The sequence below is a fragment of the Betta splendens genome, chromosome 8 (genome assembly GCF_900634795.4).
Source record: "Betta splendens chromosome 8, fBetSpl5.4, whole genome shotgun sequence".
Lineage (NCBI taxonomy): Eukaryota > Metazoa > Chordata > Actinopteri > Anabantiformes > Osphronemidae > Betta > Betta splendens.
Genome location: NC_040888.2, coordinates 7663115 through 7683156, shown reverse-complemented (window position 1 = coordinate 7683156; position 20042 = coordinate 7663115). Strand labels below are relative to the sequence as shown.

Genomic DNA, 20042 nt, shown 5'->3' with positions numbered 1-20042 from the left:
GTGATCTTTCTTGTTCAAGGCTTTTTAAAACTGTATTGTCAGACTCCGCTCACTGTGGAGAGGCTGCTCTCTGAAACAGGAAGGGGATTCATTCAGCAGACAGCTGAACTTCGCTGAAGTGCTCGGTCAATGACATACCTGCATTTGTGTCTGCTTATTATTCCAGCAAAGCCTGGTAAGAAAGTCTTCATAGTATCTGTCTCCTCCAGCTGGAAATAGCCACCGGAAAGACTTCAAATACCTCCTGTGTTTAAAGCTGTTTTCCCTGATGGGTCTATTTTGGAAATGGGCCTTTTCTGTCCAATACATTTGTTGAGTTGCCTGTTAAGTCCCTGTGTTTTGGAAAAAAGCTGAATCTCTGCAAAAATAATTGGGGCAGGTGAATCTATATGGATACATTAGTAAGTTCTAATATGCAACGTATAAAATAACTAAGTGTGAGTGCATTATTGTGGCAATGCAGCATAATTAAAGAAAGTTTCTCTTGCTCTTAGAAGAAAAACAAAAAAAGGGGATTCAAGTGTTTTGAAGGTAAAGACACCTGGAGAGCAGGATGAAGAATGAAGCAGGAGTCAACACGTCCGCCGGATTTGAGTCCGAGAATAGTTGCGTGTGTCTTAGAAGTCAGATCGTCCCGCTCCGCGGAGAGCAGCCCAGGGGGCGATGCCTGGCAGCCGATACCTAACAGCCCATTTGCCATAAGATGCTCTGCTCATTTCCCCCAGTCGGCGGCCGCCTCGGCCCAAGTTGACCGCTTTGGCGCCTCGCGCCTGTGGTGAATACTGGGCTCATTACAGGAGCATGAGAATTCGCTTTTCTCGAAGCTTCGCCGGGAATAATGACCCGGCCACCGGGAGCGGGCGCCGGCGGCTGCGGCACACGGACTGACTGGGCCGGCGTGATTGCGTGATCCTGCGGTCAGTGTGTGGCAGCTGTAGGGGAATATTTGATGGAGGTTTAATGCAGAGACCCATGATTGGACGTAATTCCGCCAGAGCACGTTTGATTGTAAAACGAAATGACTTACAAGACTCCGAAATCAAAATCCATTTCACCTTTAAAGCACGTGAACGTAATCACCATGCATTATAGCCAAGTGAAGCTGTACCTGTACTACCACTTACTTAGTGTTGTGTGGAATGTGCAATCAGTATTTTACCTTCCCTCCATTTCAACATTTGTGGCTGAATGTGGTTATTTTCAGATGTCATTGACTGTTCACCTTGCCTTTGAAAAACAGTCTTGCTGCAGGCGATGCATTTAGCGAGAGAGACCCAGATATGTGGTTCTGTGGGGTGTGTGTGTGTGTGTGTGTGTGTGTGTGTGTGTGTGTGTGTGTGTGTGTGTGTGTGTGTGTGTGTGTGTGTGTGCGTGTGTGAGATGCTTTTGGTGCTTGGAACATTAGCAGCTTGGAGGAGAAACTGTGGACCTGCCACAGCAGAGATATCCCGAATTGGGCTTTTAGTCCTGGCGCGTGTCCCAGAGAATCGTGGCTCAACTGTAGCGTTAATGTTTGAATGTCCATCCGGCGTGTTCCCAGGTGACCATTATGCTTCCTGCGCTTGTGGCCTCTTTGATTATTTGTAGTGGCTTTAAAAGGAGTGCAGAAAACAAAACAAACATTTTAAATACAAACACACACGCATTTGAATTAGTCAGGACTGTGAGTATTTGCGTGAATCACTGTCCTTGGCTCCTGCGAGTGTTGTGTTGTAACATTGTCACCTTGACTGGTGTCCTGTGTCCACAGTGCTGCTCAGGAGCAGTGAAGACCTCTGTCTAGGAGCCGAAGCTGCATTGGTCTCCTGTGAAATGTAATATGACACACTGTACTTCGATCAAGCCTATTTTAAGCCCACACGTGCATTCGCTCGCTCGCACGCACACACACACACACACACACACACACACACACACACACACACACACACACACACACACACACACACACACACACGGTCTACTCAAATGAAGTGAGGGCTAAATTTGACCCTTGAATGAATTTTTTCCAGCCAATCATTTCTGAAAACATATTAAGCACAATGAACATATAGAATAGAGCTTAAATCATCATTGTCACAGTTATTGACAATTTGATCAAGATCACTCTGAGCTCCTGTCAGAGCCGCATTTCACTGCAGTGAAGCCCAATGTATGGTTTCCTGTATAGTATCGCTCCATGCCGCTCCCTCTGCCCAGCATTTACACAACTTTGCTGCTTAAGTTCAGTTTGGTGGAGTTGAATTAAACCTGACAACTGAAGGCAGCACAGCTCTGACTTTTGTTTTTTATAGAAGCTTTTTTTGACAGCCTTCACATATTTGGCTGCTGTCTCACATCCAACTGTTTTCATGTTACTGTTTGTCTTAACTCATCAGGTTATGTTTGTTATGGTACATCACAAAAATATGGGCAAACTGGGCTATAATCCAAATAAACCTCTGGTTCATTACATTGTAGTATTGAATATGAGTTACATTAGTTCTTATTAGTTGCATTTGATCCTTTTATTTATATACCTTTATTATTACTAAGATATTAGTGTAGGTTATAAAGAAAATGAGACAGGAAACATTTGTGAAATTATCCAGGAATCACCAATACACACCACAGTTTGACAGCAGTTTGTTGTTTTGTGTCACCGTTATTGTGGAAAATGAGTGAGCAGCTATAAACTAAATGCCATAGATGAAAAAAGGAAAAAGGCTAATGCGCTTTTCAGCTGCTTCACCCGAGGGGATTTCATATCAACCCTTCAACTCTTATCTATTTAAAACAAATGTCATGCTTCTCCAGATGATAGCGCACTCGCAACTGTTGGTGGCTCCAGCAAACTTTTCTAGTCGAATGACAGCGTCGCACCTCTCAAACCGTTCTGACATTAACATTCAGCGAGCGTCAAGCCACCGCTGGTTTATTTCTATAGCCCCTTAATCAGTGTTACAGACTCTGGAGCCACACTGAGAGCTGAGCATTGTTTGAAAATTAAATGACTCATACTGTATCTGCCCTAGTGAAGTGCTCTAGTAACCACATTACGGCAGGAACCACTCATTGAAAATAAGACAAATAAGATGGGAACACGAAGCTCTGAAGTTTTCAAAAGCTCTGTAAGTGTAAAATTGACAGATGGTGTCATTCCTGCCCTAATGCGGGAGAGCGAGGTGTGATGGTGCACGGGTACGCACTTCACCAACACCGCCACAACTTTTCGCCGCGCATCCCACCTGGTCGGCGCTTCGTGGGACCGCATGTTGTTTTTCAAGAGGACAGTCACCCAAAATACGCTGAGCGAGAGGGCGTGTGATGGAGTGCTGCAGCACACGGGCACAATGGAATGGCTGCCGATGAGCTGGATGGAGTAAAAAGAGGAGCGGGAGGAGGAAAGTGTGTGGGCTCAGTTGCAAAGGTGTTACAGGTGACTGCACGCGAAGACGCTGGACAGAAGGTCACAAGCTGTTGTCAGGGAGAACACACTGGCTGGAGGTGAACAAGATGTATTAATAGAACAATAGAAACAATCTTGTGCTTGAGTTTAAAGGCAAATATAAATCCTATAATAAGAGTAGATTTAAAAGTAAATTAAATTATTCTAATCACTGATTGCAGAGTCGTGATGATACCTGCAGTGATTAGCCTCTGTCGGAGTCGCTAACTACTGATGTTATCACTCTCTGGTAGCCTCGTGCTGCTTCTATACAGTATGTGGGTCAGAGCTGATGGAAGCCTTTGGACGGCGAGGATGTCAAAAGTGATCACAGCCGTGTAATAAAGACTGAAGTCTGGCAAATCTGCGTCTCATGAAGACTCTACTGCCCCCTTGTGTCTGCATTTACACTTCTGCTTTACAGGGGAAGGAGGGAGCTTCAAAGGGGGCCTCATTAAAAGAAGCTCAAGGGTTTTCAGCTTGGAAGATATATGTGGCTCTAAGTCAATAGATATTATGACTAATACTACTGTACCTGTGTGGGCTGAATGAATGGAAAGAGAAAAAGTTCCCTTGTTAGTCCCCCTCCCCTGGGGGATCAGTGTTGTTCCACAACGCCTGGGGAGCTAGCCTGGAGTGCCTTGCTCAGGGACACACCTGCTGCTAGGGTCGGGGATCAAGCCAGGGATTTTCTGCTTCCCAGGCTGATGCTCTACCTACTGAATAAAGGGATGCTCTTGGGAGACATCTACTGTCCAACATCAAGCATCACTAAAGTCTCCTTTCTTCAGTACTCTTTGACAAGCAGGACAACTTTGGAAATGCGCATTAGCCTGAAACCACATCCGGACATTCGTAGTGTGTTTGGGCTCCATTAGATGGCAGCAGCATCCAAGTGATAGCTGTGTGAGGCAGTTTGCCTCTGCAGCAGGACATTCCTGCATAGTTTGCACTGTTTACTTAACTTCATGTTACTTAAAATATTCACAAATACATGACAAGTCAAGGCCCTACATCCATCAATGTGTAATAGTTATGTGACATCGGCCTCACAGTAAGTGTGGAGATGAAACATCAGCTCCCATTGGCTCCTCTAATGTGGGGTCCAGTATAATCAAATTGGCTGGTGATAGTGTGTAAATGTGTGTTGTTTCTACAGTAATTATGTCAAAAAATACAAAAAGTTCCACGAATCCCTCACTGCTTCAGCTCATTTAAAGTTACAGACTCCTCCAATTTGCCAAAATTTAGTAGAAGTGTTCCTTTAAGTTTAGCTTAGCCCAATTAGCAGCAACAGAACAGACCCTAAACCCACAGAATGAGACGTCCGTGTTTTTCCGTCTAGTTTGAGGAGAGCTACTCTCCCAGGAACCCGCGACCTTTGTGGCCTTTGATGCATATGCCATGTGGGTGTGGGAGCTGGACTTGACTGCTTCAGGCCTGAGTAAATACTGTCGTCATTCCAGGCATGGCTGTGAATAGTGGAGGAAGGAAACGTCTGTAATCAGGGTAACACTGTTTCCCACAGCTGGGCCAGGGAGCAAATCAGCTGCAGGGAGATGAATATACGTAGGATGCATATTGACCCAACATTAAAAACTTAATACTTAACTTAATTGGACTCAATTGTTGAGTCCAAGAAGCCTCAAATACACTAATTCTCAATAGGAACATCTGCTACTGCAACTACAGAACGAAGACTCCTTCATGTGTTGTACATTTAAAAAACAACTCCACATTTATGGAGCAGTTAATACTTCCCTTGTGGTCTGGACTCTGTTCTTGCAGGCGGTCCCCCGAGGCTCAGGCCATAGTTACAGTGTTTTTGTTACCTGTTATTCCAGTGAACAAATGTTTCTTCTGCTCCTTTTCTAGGGTGCTGTGCGTACATGCGCTGCTCGCCTGGGCTCGCGTTTACGTTTGATGGCTTTTCTGGCACGTCACACGCTCGTCCGGTGACCTCATCGCATCAGCGCGCGGCGATGCTGCATCATTTGTCAATGAAGGAGCTACAGCTGGCGTCACATGGGTCGGCAGAGCACCCGACTCAACAGTCAGCGGGTCCTACGATACCGCCAACCATTAGACTGACAGACGTCTGAGACGATGCTGGCTTCATTCAGTGTTTGCCTTGTTACAGTTGCTGCCACAGTGGGTTTGAACAACGAAGAGTCTGCCCCTCAGGACAGACCACCGCCAACAGGAGGCTATTTCTGCCCGTGGGCGCCCCCCGGCTGAACCCCCCGTCGAGGACACCGTCGGTCGGGTCAAACCGGGAGACAGCGGAGGACCGGCGTCATCGAGCAGGAGCCGCTCAAGGGTTAATTAGACTTATGGGAACGTTATGGTGGTTGAAATCGTGGAATGTTAGAAGGGAACCGTGAACGCGTCGCCTGCAAATCACCCCAGGTTTCTTAAGTGTGTGCGAAGTCCAGATTGTGGAGACATTCCTGCTCGCCTGACGCACACACAAATGGAAACCTTTTTTTTTTTTGCCTTCATCCAAACACTTGTTCTGACTATACCAGCAGCTATTTTTAGACGCACTCCAGTTCATGCTTTACTGTTGTGAACAGACAATGTGGCTTTTTTTCATTTTTGTCTACAGCCTTTCAATGTACAGCATAAAAAGCCTGTAGATCTATTTATTTGACTATACTATGAAAATATATTTAGTCTCAGACATAAAACATTAGTATTATTTGTGTTACAGTATTATTACAATATAATATGTAGAATTCTTTACCAGAAATGATGGAGAGAGACAGGCAGTGTTGACTGTCTACTAACGCTGATGATGGTGAAGGTGCCAGTGCCTCCATCTGCAAATGTTAAAGTGACTAAAGCAACTGTTGCAAGGAGTGAAGTATCACTTTCATCATAAATAATCCGGCTGTAAAGTTTGAAAGCTCTGTGATTTATCACCTTGCACCCCAAAGAAATAGTTTGATTAACTGATTTGAATGTGAGTAAGCAAAACATCTGTATTTGCTCAAGTCCTCAGTAAACTCAGATTGGTCTGATTTAGTCTGACACCTTGGCTCAGAACCTCAGCTGGAGCTGTGTGCTGTACATACCTGCACTTAGATTCATTTAAATACGCGTTTCATCCAGACCATTGATGGGGTCCGGTATGAAACAGATTTGAAAGAAGACTGATCACATTTTCAGAGTGTGAACACTGCCAACACTTGAGAGAAGTTAAACTCTCCGTCTGTGGTATGCGTCAGTTCAACGTCCCTACGCGGGTTTGGATGTGAATGAGCTCTTTGATGCTCAGAGAAACTTTATCTGGGGAAAAAGACGTTTTGTCAATTTTTTTTATTCTGTCTCTGAAAAGTAATTTGGCAGTCAGGACCTCACTGATTGTCAGGACCTCAGTGAAGCAGCTCCAGTGCACAGTAGTCTTTCAACAGTGCAGTTGGAGTGTTTGGACCCGTCACTGGGTCCCTGTGTGGATCATGGCACAGCATTAAATATAGTTAATGATGCATATGATACATATTATATCTTTGTTTTAAAGTTGACATTTATCAAATTTAGAAATGTGGACTTTTTCAGGCTCCAGTTACTCAAATGAAAGTTTAGCTGAAAACTGTATTTTACTGAATGAATATGTATGTGTTGTTGTCTTTACATTATAGATAATGTAAATGTATAAGAAACTCTTACAGGTGCTCATCTGTTCACCTTGTGTGGCCTATTTACAATAACGATCTACCAGAACACATGAATCTTATTTGTGCTCATCTATGGTGTTGGGTCTTTGAACGCCTCCCTGCATGGTCAGTAAATGCTACACGTCGGCCCCAGTCAGTCAGCAAACTACAGACATGCTTTAAAATGACCATTTAAGAAGTCGACCACTCTGGGAAAACAAACTCTTCTTGATAGATTCCCAAATACATCGGAATAACTGCAGATAAGGCGTGTGCAAAGCAAACATATTTTGCTTTATTATGTCATGCTGTGACGCGTTTTCCATTTAATCTAAGCAGTTGTTTTTAATTGCTGTCAGAATTAATATCCTGTGGATACAAGATATGTTTGCTGGTTCTCACCAAGCTACATGTTAATATGTAGCTTGTTAATATCTACTATAACGCATTAGTGCACTTCTGTCAACATATATTAATTTGAATCAATGTTTATTCACATTGACTTGTTTTGTTTTCACTCAGTTGTGTTGCGCCGCAGAATCAAAACAGATGAACCGCAGGGTTTTATAATCCACACTAGACGTGCGGTTTTAGCGCTGAGCTACAATTGAATCTAGCAACTATTTTAACACGTTATTTCATCATGACTTGTATCAACTAATGTACAGAATGTGACTTTGTTAGCACATTGTGACACCAGAGATAAATATACACATAAATACTAGTCGGCCCCCAGAATAGGACGCTTCCAAGAGGGTCCGCTCTGAATAACTGATGAAAACACTGTCAGAGGCCTCGATGAACCATGTGACTTCATGTTTACACACGAGAGATGTTGATGAAAGAGAACCAGTGATTAAAAATACATGATGTGTAATGATTTGTCTTAATAGGATTTAAGACACGAGGGAACGCAATGAGTTTTTGTGTTCATTTTTTCCTTCATCACATTTCACTCCGTTCTAATCAAGAATATAATATACAAAGCCCCTGAACTTTTCAATGTTTTTTTAAATATTCACCACAGACTTCAAGGTTTTGATCGCAGGTGAATATAGCAGTCGTGAAATATTCTGTGTCTGTGGCCGAGCGCTTACGAAATGGGACCTCGGAGGAATCCTGCGTATTTACGAACAGTGTGACATGCGGAAAGATGTTTTTCCACATTCCTGCTGCTCCACTTTCTCTCCCCGTATTTTTTATGATCTTGTTGTTCACCATGGTTCGGTCCCAGGAGTGAGCTGTCATAACACGCTGTGCCTGGTCACTCGCGCGTTGTCACCGGGCCCATGCTGTTCGACGTGCATGTTTCCTGCTCTCGTTACTGCATGAATCCAGCCACTTTTAATGTCATTTCCTGTTGGGGAGCTCGTCGCCTTTCCTGTTTGATTTGACATTGCGCTGCGCGTCTTTTTCACACGAAAGCTAATATGATTTTTCCAAATAATCTGCGATTGTTGGGAAACACCAGTGAAAACCATTATGTCATCCATATGAATACATACCTCATTAATAATGTTTTCAAAAACATTTGATGACAAGCGCTCACGTCAGAGTGTTTGTTCTTATCACCGTTATTTAGTTCTACAAAAATCTCTAAAGAAATAAAAACACTTTGTGCTGTTTCTCATGGAATTGTGCCCAAACAACATTCCCAACGGCTGTTTTCATTAGCGACGTATTGATTAGAAGCAGATGACGAGGTCCAAGGCCAATAATGCATTTATGCATGACTGTTAATGGAAGTATTTGCCAAACACCCGGGAGCTCCCTGGGGTTTGGTGCCGAGCGTCCGGCGAGGCGAGGGTTAACCCTCGCTCCCTCCTCCCGTCCTGACGTCGACTGAGGACGACCAAACACTCTCCACGCGCGCACGCACGCACACTTTCTCCGCTGAGGCCAGGGCTGCGAGCGGCTCTGGGAGCTGGGTCTCTGCTCTCCCCGTGACTGTGTCCACTGGCGTCATCGCTCCATGGGACTCCAGACCCGGCCACCAAGCGCACCACCACTGTCCTCCATGGCCCGTCTGGATGTGGAGAGCCCTTCCATCTGCAGGGGTAAATTCAAATCAGGTGCTTTGCTTTTCTTTTGTGTTATTCTTTGTTGTGTATGAATTTCTCCTGTTTGTGCTCTTGTCAGGCTTCGCTGACGCTGGCTGGGACTAGGGGGTAGTAGCGTAGTGTGGAAACGGCCCAAGCAGGAAATGACAGAGCAACTGCAAAGCTCATCATAATGATTCATGTCAAGTCATCATTCTTACACAACAGACCATTGTCTTCAGATGGATGATAAATCAAACTTAGGCAAACAGTCACAGGCTGCGAGAGACGGATTTAGAAGAGAGCGCTCCTCTGTTTAGACGGGGGATGTTTATATTGGCACTCGGTTCAATGACTATTATGGTTTTGTGTCCTGAAATGTAAACATGGCTTCACCTCTGTAATGCGAGTCCCCACGATGAGCTCCATTCAGACGGAGCTGCACGGACATGTTACTGCTCTCCAGCTGCAGTTTGCTGCTGATGAAGTCAACCGCTAAAGCTTCTACCTTGCAATGTGCAATATTAGCATCACACTCCATCTGAGGATGCACAACAACACTTAAATGGCAAAAATGTACAATAATGATAGATGTAAACTGTTTTATGAAGTCCTGCCTGGGCCACTATTTTACTGACTGATACATGATTTGACACTAAATTCAGACCAGTTGGCAGTTACACCCATGTTTGGGGAAGTGAACGCATCACTGTCACTGACTGCATCTCAGGCTGCTACTAAAATGAGTTAGGTGAGTTATGCCACATTTTCTACACTGATACTGAGGTAGAAATAATTTAAATCGTGTTATCACCTGCAGCGTTTTGTCCTTGCAGTGCTTCAACGTGGAGCTGATCTATTGACTTCAGGGACAAACTGAGTTTATACTGAGAAGCTGAGTTCAGGCCGAGCTTCTCGTCTGTATCTTCTAGTCTGTATCTGGTTTCTGATGCTTACTGTTTTCTAAAATTGGATTGTGTTTAAAGTCTTCGGTATTTATAACTGCAAGTCAACATAACCCACTATCAACCTACTAAATCCGGCTTTGCCTGGATAAGAAGGGAAACAGTGTTTTATTTGTGCTCCTTCTAAAGCAGAGAGTTGAAAGCGATACGAGCTCTAATAGGAGACCTCCGGGGGTGACCTGCTGAGAACAACAAGGGTCTGGGATTAGAGATGACATCAGCAGACAGGGATTTCAGCGGAGCCCTTTCTTAGCGTTCCTCTGCGACCTCTGTTTATGCTCCGCTGGTGAGCAGGAGAGAGGGGTTTGCATCACAGAGGGGTGAGCCAGAGTTCAGGATGGGCTCAACAGACGCAGGACATGACGCGTGCCCCCCGACCGACGCTCAAATTAACTTCTGCATTTCCTCGCAGTGCCGGGGGGCAGCATTTGATATTGTTGACGCGTTGTAATATAGCATTTTGACTCGCGGGATTCGCTCCACAGTCACAGTGGATACGAGCATTACTCCCAATCTCCTGGTTTGGGCCGCAGCCCCCCAGGCCTGGCGGCCTAATAGGAAAGGCAGCAGGCACGCTGTGTTCTCTGCCCCCAGAGCCGGTGGGCCGCTGTGAGAGTGGACTCGACCCCCCACCCTCCGCCCCGGCTCTTGTCACTTCGCGTTCCCTCGCCCCGCAGCAGAAGCCTGTGAGTCCCCTTGGCCCCGCGTACGACTGGAGATCCCAGCCCCCTGACTACCCCCGAGTTTCATGGTTCCCAGGCCTCGTTCTCACAGCTGCCCAGTTTATTTTTGCTTGAGTGAGTCACAGAGGGCTGTTCAGACGCAGCGTCGGTCCCGGGAGACCTGAGCAGGTCTGGTGTGTGTGTGTGTGTGTGTGTGTGTGTGTGTGTGTGTGTGTGTGTGTGTGTGTGTGTGTGTGTGTGTGTGTGTGTATATATACATATATAGAGTACATATATGTATGTGTGTGGGGGTGGGGGTGGGGGGGCGTTCACTGCATAGATCTATCCAAACTAGATCCACTCCAGCGCTTGTGCGACGTACCTCACAGTTCCGCCTCATCCGTCACCATCACCCATCGCCTTCCTCCTCTGGAGCCGTGTGTCGTTCTCCTGAAACAACATGTCCGAGCTCCCTTGTTTATACATGTGTAAACCCTGATTGTACCAGTGCTCATGTTGATGGGAAAACAGCGCTGGGGACTGAGGTCAGCCGCTGTGTTTGGAGACATCAGTGCTTGAAAACAGCCGTGGCTTTGATGTTCAGAAGTATTCATCCATGTTACAACTGATGTTTCCTACAGTCCTAATATGAGTATGAAGCAGATAAACACAGTATTTGACGCACTCAGTCAGTGGCATAGCACTATTCAGTCTATTCTGTACTCTTTGCAACCTCAGTTGAAACCATGCAGGAAGTGAATAGGATGTCTGTGGCGCTGAGCGGGGTTTACCGGCAGGCCTCTGGGAAACCGCACAGACCGAGGGATAATAAGGACGCTCTCTTATTTGAAGTGTGGGAGGTTTGTGCAGTTCGGGGGCCGGAGGTGGTCTCAGGGTGACCCGGCTGATTAACGCTCGGTGCCTCCGCTCTCCCGCAGTGCTCCAGCTCTGTCTGCAGCAGAGGAGAACCCGCGAGCAGCTGGCGGAGCAGGGCATCATGCCGCGTGAGTACCGCAGCCCTACACTCCACTGTAAAAAAAAAAAAAAAAAGTTAAAAACTGCAAAGTTTGTACCACGTCTCCCACTGGACCCCCAGTAATTAGCCCCTCAGCTATGAAATCATTTGGGCCAGTTGCTTTTTTAATGTTTGGTTATAATATGATCCAAATGATGGAATGAGGAAGCCGGCCCACTAGATATAGGACCATACACCTGTCAATCATGGGCCATAGTCCAGTATTATATAGCATGTTTATTGTGTTTGAATTCACTCATGAAACTAGTATCAGAGCAGAAAGAGCAAACGCATCTTCTGATATGGTCCATGTTCATGGACTCAGGCCCTCAGCTCCTGTGGGTGTGGTGTTTAACTGCACTCCTAATAAAAGATAAGCTGTGGGGGAATCACTTGAATGGTAGAACGGGAGAAGACGTGGCCGCTCTCTGTCATTGTTGTGGGGTATTCAGGCCCATGAGTCAACGACTGAGCCCTCAGTCACTCCCACACCCACAGGCTCTGTGGTCTGACTCCAGTTCCTCTGACACCCTCCCATTAGGTGTCCCCATGCTAAAGCAAACAGGGCGCATCATCGCAGGGATGACAAGTCAGTGCCTCACGGCAGAATGGGCTCATGGGCTTAAAGATGGAGCGTCTGCATGAATCAATGCCCCGTCTGGAGTCAGACTTCCCGTTTGACTCGCTGCAGCTTCTCTCTTTGTCACGCGCAGAACAAACAGGTGAAAACACAGCAGCGGTGTGAAAACTCGTGGCAGGCACACGAGAGCAAACACAAAGAGAAGCTGTGGGAAGCAGAAGTAGTGAGGATTTTAGAATGGAAGGAACCGTTTGCCTGCCGCAACTCTGAGAACCTGAGGATGTGGCTGATTTACTGTCTTTCAGCTCTGAAAACACCTGCAGCCTTTCATGAGCAGATCCGCAGCCTGGAGCGAGCCAGGGTGAGGCCTCGCCTAATCATTGTCACGGCCACATCAAAACCACATCTCTGAAGCATTTGGGTATTTATATTTCCCAACAGACCGGAAACTTCCTGAAGCACAAACTCTGCAGCAGACCCGATCGCTCTGAGCTGGTCCGCATGCACATCCTGCAAGGTAATTATCAGTCTGTGCAGACTGACATGAACAAGGTGGTTACTCATCTGTTTGCACACGCTGCTGCACAGATGGAGCGGCCTCGGCCTGTTGCCTCACTGGTGTGGTGACCGTGTGGTGGGGCCCTGCGTGCAGCGTGATTCCCCCCCTTTGACGTAGTTCATGCGTAGCCGCCCTCCTCCTCAGAGGTCTGTGGCAATGAACATTTCCAAATGAACCAGAACATTACGACAGTCATGTTAGAGCTGGTCCCGGTGAAGCCGGGACTGGTCCTGGCCCTGTTTCATGACACACTGTACCAGATGAGTCATGCATCAATGATAGTAGAGTATTTGATTGATTGATTATATATTATGACGCTGTTTTGTAAAAGGCAAAGGTAAAAGGCTTTTTTTCATGTCATACCTTAAATACTGGACATGCCTTAATCTTAAGGCATCATTCAAGATTTAATAATATAAAAATAATTATTATTTATTTAAATAGTTCAAATAGGGAATTAAGGAACTAGTTCTTTAAGTTAAAAACTGTGGTGAGTTAACCTAACTTTTTTCAGCAAATATTGTATGTGACACATTTATTTTAAACCGATCCATGTGTATCTACAGTACAATGCAAAGCTTTTGTGATTCCTGGCTAAGACAGCAGTGAGTCACCATGACAAAGAAGGTGGGAGGCTGACGGATCACAGATAAGCATCTTCTGTTTGTCAGAGACACAGGCTCAGCCCTCCCTTCAGGCCACCCAGATGAGGCTGAAACGGGCCCGGCTGGCTGATGACCTCAACGAGAAGATCGCCCAGCGGCCCGGAGCCATGGAGCTGCTGGAGAAGAACATCCTCCGCAGCTCACCACACACAGACAGCCAGAAAGCTGACTCAAGTGACCCCCGCAGCACATCAGTGTTTGAGAAGTCCAAAGCCTGCAGTGAGAACGCTCTGGCCGGTACCTGCTCCTGTTTAATACCATGAACCGCTCTCCTATAAGTACAGTGCATAACTACATTCTTCTATTCTGCAACACCAGATGTTTACAAGTTTGATGAGGACAACAGTGATGCCTTGTCACCAGAGCAACCTGCCAGCCAGGGGACTCCAGGCTCCTCGGGCTCCAGGGAGTCTGACTCCAGCTCCTCTCAGTCAAACTCCATGCAGGTACAGCAAAACCTGGAACCTGTTACAATTTAAAAGTCCTGACATATTCTTCAGGCCAGGCTGTTTCCTAAAGAGAATTCCTCTAGTACTTTTACTGAAGTTGTAACAACTAACTAACATGTTCTTTTGGGATCGAATTCAATCATAACTACTAGAGAACAGATGCAGCAGCTTCATAGTCGTCCTCTCTGCCTTTCTTTTTCTCAGCTCTCGCCTCCAGCTCGTTCACGCGCCACATGTGATCTACTTCCCCACGCTCCTACCGCTGAGCAGCAACAAGGCAGCTCACCGGCACACCAGTCTGCTCCCACTGCTCCCAGTGTCACACCAGCACCACTTCTGGTGAAAGTGAGTCAACGTCGGGCTTCCCGATGAGTCAAATCAGTTCAAAGAGCAGCAGGGTTTAAATTGATTTCAGAAATCCTTGGAGTTAAATATGTAGTGGCCAAATATCAAAAGACAGGAGAAAAGCAATAACTTGTGCACAATCCAGTTATCTTCAGAGCGTAAGCATGAACTCTCCCTCACTTGGCGTAGGACAGAGCAATAAATTTGACAAATTGGAGGGTGTGCTTGTCCAGCCCTTCTGAACGAACCTGCTGCTCTTATGCCAAAGCATTTTCACCAGTATCCTGTAATTGCAGGTGGTGGAACAATAAGGGTCACGTTTCCACATGCTTTCCTCATCCTGCAGTTCTCAATGGGTGTCAGAACAATGTGTCCACCTCAGTGCTTCATGCTACAAAAGTCATGTGTCAGTTCCAGTGGCTGAAGTGCTGCATTGCTTGATGAACTGAACCGAGGTCAGCCACAGTGGTCAAACGTGCCTGTTCTCTGCTGTGCCTTGCTCTCCAGCAAAGCCTGCACCGCCCGTCCGGCGACAAGAGCCGCGGCAGAAAGGGCAGGGAGCCCAAGCCGCGGATGAGGAAGCTGAAGTACCACCAGTACATCCCTCCGGACCAGAAGCAGGAGCTCAGCGAGGTGCCAATGGACTCCGCCTATGCCCGCCTGCTGCAGCAGCAGCAGCAGTTCCTGCAGCTGCAGATCCTGAACCAGCAGCAGCGGCAGTACAGACGGCCTGACGCACTCAAGTACGGCATGTGCCACAACTTCACGTTCTGTTACTTGACCAGCTCAGGCAGATCTTTTTATTGTGCTGATTGTGAGGGGTTAATAGTTCACGTCACCTGCCCTGCCTTTGCTTCGGTACAGGGCCGAGGTCCAAACCCTCTGTTCCAGCGTTCTGCATGAAGACGCGGCATCGTCCCTTTCAAAAGCCTGCAAGCTGGATCATTTACCGGCTAATCTGGATGAGATGAAGGTGATTTCGTTGAGCGTGGCGTGCTCCTCATGCGTGCGGCACAGAAACCTGAGAAAATAAACCGGCTGCTTTCTGTCTTTTCATCTTTTTAGGTTGCTGAGCTAAAAATGGAACTAAAACTCAGATCTTTGCCCGTTTCTGGGACCAAGACAGACCTGATAGAGAGGTTGAAGTTGTATCAGGAGACCTCGATCATTCACACTGTTGTCACCATGGAGACACCGCAGCCTGAAAACCTAAAGCCAATCCCCCCTGTGTCTCCTATTGCCTCCAAAGTGTCCAGTCTGGGCATAGAGGACAACAGTGTCGCAAGCAGTCCGGCAAAGCTTTCAGATGCTCCCGGCTCGGACTCCCCGCAAGGACACGTGCAGGAGTTCCCAAGGTCCTATGAGAAAGACTCCGAAAAGGACAAACGACTGTACGAGAAGGAGCAGCAGATCGAGGAGCTGATGAGGAAGCTGGAGCGGGAGCAGAGGTTGGTGGAGGAGCTGAAGATGCAGCTGGAGGTGGAGAAGAGAAGTCAGCAGGGGGAGTCCCCGCCCCGGCTCGGCTCCTCCGGTCCCGTCCCAGTAAAAGAGGAAGCGCGCCTCGCGTCCTGTACCTCCGGTCAGTCGGGAGACGCGGTGCAGGTCAAACAGGAGGAGGCCGCGGATCGGAGGCTCCTTTCTCCTCTGAGCCAATGCATCATCAGCCGACAGACCGCCAAGCGGCCTAAAAGCGGGGCTCAGCTCCTCCTGCCTCCATCCACGGTAAGAAAACATCCGTACAGAGTATCATCACCATCACTATGGCCGTTGAAATACATGTATGTGCACCTGAAATCCTAAAAGTCCGTTTCCTGTGCAGTAAATGTAAGTTGCGCTCCACAGACGAGGCCTAATGTTTTTCATGGCCCTCGCCTGCTGTATCGCATGTCACTCCAGCGATCCAGTACGCGCTAGCGCCAGTAATGCGTCTTCCTCGTTGCCACATTAATAACAGACCGCGGCCAAGTGGTGAAATCTTGCGCTCGCATCAAACGGAGGCCTGTGGAAACGCGGTTTGAGTCGGGTACGCGCGGCATAGCTGCGCGCCCGGCGGTGGCGCAAGCGGGCCGGACCGGCCCGGCCCGGAGCGGCCCCGCTTCACGGCAGCTGCCGTGTCGTTTGAGCAGAGCGGACGTGCGCGCTCACTTGTCTGTGTTGCTCTGCAGACGTGGAGGATGGAAACCGCCGGCCCAGCGAGCGGACCGGAAAACCTTAAAGGACCCTACAAGAAGGTTTTTGTTCCTGTTTCACAATTTTTAACATGGTTTGCATCCAAATATCCTGTATTATATTTGATGATTTGAACCCGTCTTGCAGAAAGACCCTCCCCCCTATGAGGATGCAGTGAAACAGACGCACAGCATGTTAACAGCTGGTCAGGTACTGATATCCATCACACACACGCTTCCACTGTTACTATGGAGATTGAAAGCTTTGACTTGTCCTCCTCTGATGCTGCAGGCCGACGCTGCCGCTAGCCAGCACATGGACGACCTCTTTGACGTGTTGATTGAAAGCGGAGGTGGGATACATTGAAGGTTTCTCCTCCAGCCTGCTCTAATTGTGGGATTCTCACACTCGTTCTCCTGCCGTGTTTTCTTTTTTTTTAAAGAGATCTCCCCGTTCATGAGACAGGATCCCTCCGCTCTGGACAAGCCTCTCCCCGTGACGGCCAGCGTCACCACCCTTCCGATCAACACGGTTCTGTGTCGGCCTCCTCCCACGGTGCAGGTGGCCCAGCTCTGCGTGGCACCTATCAGTCCCTCACGCCCGCCGGCGCCGGCCTCCTCTGGGGCCCGGCCCGCTGACGCTGAGGCTCACTCGCCCTTGGTCGCGATGGAGGTGGACTTCATGGAGCAGGCGCCGTCTCCGGCCCTGAGCCAGCCGGGCGCCAGCATGGACAACATGGACTGGCTGGAGCTCACGCTGTCCGTTCCAGGGGCGGAGGTCAACCCTCTGGACATGTCAGCGCCGGTGGGCGTCTTCGCCTCCGACTTCCTGGACTCTCACGAGCTGCACTTGAGCTGGGACTGAGCGCGGTCGGACATTTGTGACGAACGCGTTTTTGACGTAAGGGAGGATTTTGCTTCACTGATTTCTTTTGAGGATTTTAAGACCAGCACTGACAGTTCTGTCACCTTCTCAGCTCACAGTCAAAGTTTTTGCTGCTCTTCCGTTATGAAGCCTGTCTCATGTCTGTCTGATCTCTGAGTGTGCATAGCGTTTTAGATTCTGATATCAAAGCAGAAACTGGATCCAGGAGAAAGGATTCAAATGAATAATAGCAAACTACGTTTTAAACACCGGTCACTGCTTTAAAATAAGGTGGAGCAGCTCTTAATCACTTAACATTGGTTTGTATTCATTCAGTGAGTGACATGACTCAAAACACAGGAAAAGAACAGGATTCTCCAGTATAATCCATCTCGTTTATTTGTTCAGTTTTAATTTAAAAAATAACCTACTCTTACATAATCCCCTCACACTTACAGTATGTTGTAGTGACACCTGCTGGAAATATTCAGTTCAACTTAAGAAAGTAAAGTTTGGTTTTTGTTGCTTTTAAGCAAATTGCACAATATGCAGAAAATAAAATCTATTGTCAAAGACACCATTATCATACATAACAGGACGCATCACAGCAGGAGATGTCCTGCTGTGATGGAGGATGAGCATTATAGGATGAGCATTGGCCATAACAGCATCAGTTTTGGAGATGTAGTATTTTCAGACCAGTTCATTTGTGCCTTTTTAACACGGATTGTGTTCAGAATGTACAGTTGATCTTATTTTTTATCCACTAAATGCCCCACAAACCTACTATAATACATAATGTACAGACTATGCAGGTCAGCAACACTCTGACTAAAAGTGCCCCGATAGTTAAAGCTGCACTTTAAGCACAATGCTTTATCTGTTGCATCCAGTACAGTGGAAGTCGGGACAAAGCAATACCTTCACGACAGCGAGGCCTCCATCGGAGCCACGCTGCAGCAACGCCATTGTTCCACGAGGTCAAAGTCTGATGTGCTCCTTAACTGGCCCTCAGTCTTCCACCTCAGAGCTTCTTAATAGTTACAATGGCTGATCGACATTTAGGACACCGGTGCGTGATGGATTTGAACCTTCGGAGGCAGAAGGGAATGAGGCAACAGCCGGCCACACACCTGCAAAAGAGGGAACAGGAACAAAATGAAGTTCAAACAAGCTGCTGATTATATTCTCATGCAAATTACTGCCAAGGAGGAGGGGGCCGGGTTTCATACCCCATCATAGCTGTCATGAAACACACCAGCCAGGTCACGCTGCTGACGGTGGACACGGTCTCTGTCATGATGAACTGCTGGCATTCTGGGCACTTTGTCCGACATGGATGCGGTGGAAGGTTTTCCAAATCTAGGATCACTGTCGGGGCTGTGACGGGAGGAATTTGATCATTTGTCTAAAACTACAGGACAGTATGTGTATTAATTACTGAGCGAGGGTTTGTTTAGCCCCTTACTCACCAGGTATGTTAGGTGGAGGATCAACAAATAAAACTTTCACACCAGTAGAGGCTAAACTGGAGCTGACACCGGCCTCTACCAATAAACAAAGCTGTGGTTAGACCCAAGCAGGACAGGGAGACAAGAAGAGCAGCATGTCTGGACTCACGTCTGGTGCTGTCTGTGTTTTTAGCGAGGACGGAATTCTGGAGCTCCGCTTTCATTTCACTCAGCTCCTTCAGCTTGTCATCAATGTGCGCTATCTCAATTTGATTGTTTTTAGCTTCCACTGGAAAGATCACAATATCCCACTTGACACATGAAGGAATAGCGTTTGTTGCATCACAATGCAGTAGCTTTATTGTTCACATGCGCCTCGTTGTTGGTGCGAAATGTTCACCTGTTTGTCCAGACTCAGTGCGATTCCTCAGTTCCTGAAATATGCAAAGGATTTTTTTCCTCTCCAGGAGCTGCTGCCGTCTGAGCGACAGCTGTTTAAACTCCATGGACGCTGTCTCCGGATTGCCGTCTGGAGAAGTCATGGCGAACGCTGAAAGGGGTTGTATGTAACTCAGACACCATACGCTTCTGTCTGTTTACGACTCTGTTTGTTTGGAATCAAGATGTTCTGTAAATTAGAACAAATGTAAGTAGCATGTGTATATAGAATGGAGATGATAAATGTCAACTGTTTATGTGACCACATTTTTTACAAGGTGGTTTCCTTTTATAATAAAGTCCAGCTTTGAAATATACAATGATGGAATTTCATTATACTGACACTGTGTTTAGATTCAAACATCAGATATCAGTTACTGTGATGACAACTAATAATTCACTTATTAGCATATTTTGATTAGTTTCTTGAACCTCTTAATAAAAACACACAGTTACAGTATTAAACACACTCAATATAACGCTGCAAACCTGCCCTGATCATAAAATTTGTTAACATGGAAAACACTTTGAGAGAAATGTTTGCATATTATCTCCCTACTAAAATATGAACCAGGAGGGTGGGACACCAAATAGTTCAGTTAATGTATAAATGATAGGCATGTTTAATGTATTTATTTTTAAAGCGTCTGTAAGTTAACTTCATGTCTGAATTGTACAACACAGGTCATTGGTTATATGCAGCTACAAAGTACCATTAAACTTTGACAGAATCAAATATGATTTCTCACTGCTCA

General features: G+C 46.8%; 2 protein-coding genes and 1 long non-coding RNA gene across 4 annotated transcripts; 2 read left to right on the top strand and 1 right to left on the bottom strand.

Annotated features, from left to right (window-relative positions):
• The first annotated feature begins 3889 nt into the window (after positions 1-3889).
• LOC129604445 (uncharacterized) lies at positions 3890-8003 on the top strand. The gene is made up of 2 exons (XR_008695302.1): positions 3890-5456; positions 5568-8003. It is a non-coding gene; the product is annotated as an uncharacterized LOC129604445 (long non-coding RNA).
• Positions 8004-8962: 959 nt separating this feature from the next.
• On the top strand, positions 8963-17595 carry mrtfbb (myocardin related transcription factor Bb). 2 transcript variants are annotated; one of them, XM_029158069.3, is made up of 14 exons: positions 8963-9143; positions 11691-11756; positions 12653-12708; positions 12789-12864; positions 13578-13808; positions 13890-14017; positions 14225-14365; positions 14873-15108; positions 15230-15338; positions 15431-16087; positions 16531-16596; positions 16682-16744; positions 16826-16886; positions 16977-17595. In XM_029158069.3, exons 1-14 carry the CDS (start codon positions 9059-9061, stop codon positions 17396-17398), a joined length of 2397 nt encoding a protein of 798 aa, XP_029013902.1. In that variant the 5' UTR covers positions 8963-9058; the 3' UTR covers positions 17399-17595. The 2 variants fall into 2 exon arrangements, with proteins under 2 accessions (XP_029013902.1, XP_029013901.1); XM_029158068.3 differs by having other exon boundaries at positions 8963-9158.
• A 796-nt stretch (positions 17596-18391) lies between these two features.
• On the bottom strand, positions 18392-19391 carry LOC114859947 (cell death-inducing p53-target protein 1-like). The gene is made up of 5 exons (XM_029158076.2): positions 19250-19391; positions 19019-19138; positions 18871-18945; positions 18631-18778; positions 18392-18531 (listed from the first exon to the last, which is right to left on the bottom strand). The coding sequence occupies exons 1-5, from the start codon at positions 19389-19391 to the stop codon at positions 18423-18425; spliced, it is 594 nt and encodes a 197-aa protein (XP_029013909.1). The 3' UTR covers positions 18392-18422.
• Positions 19392-20042: the final 651 nt, after the last annotated feature.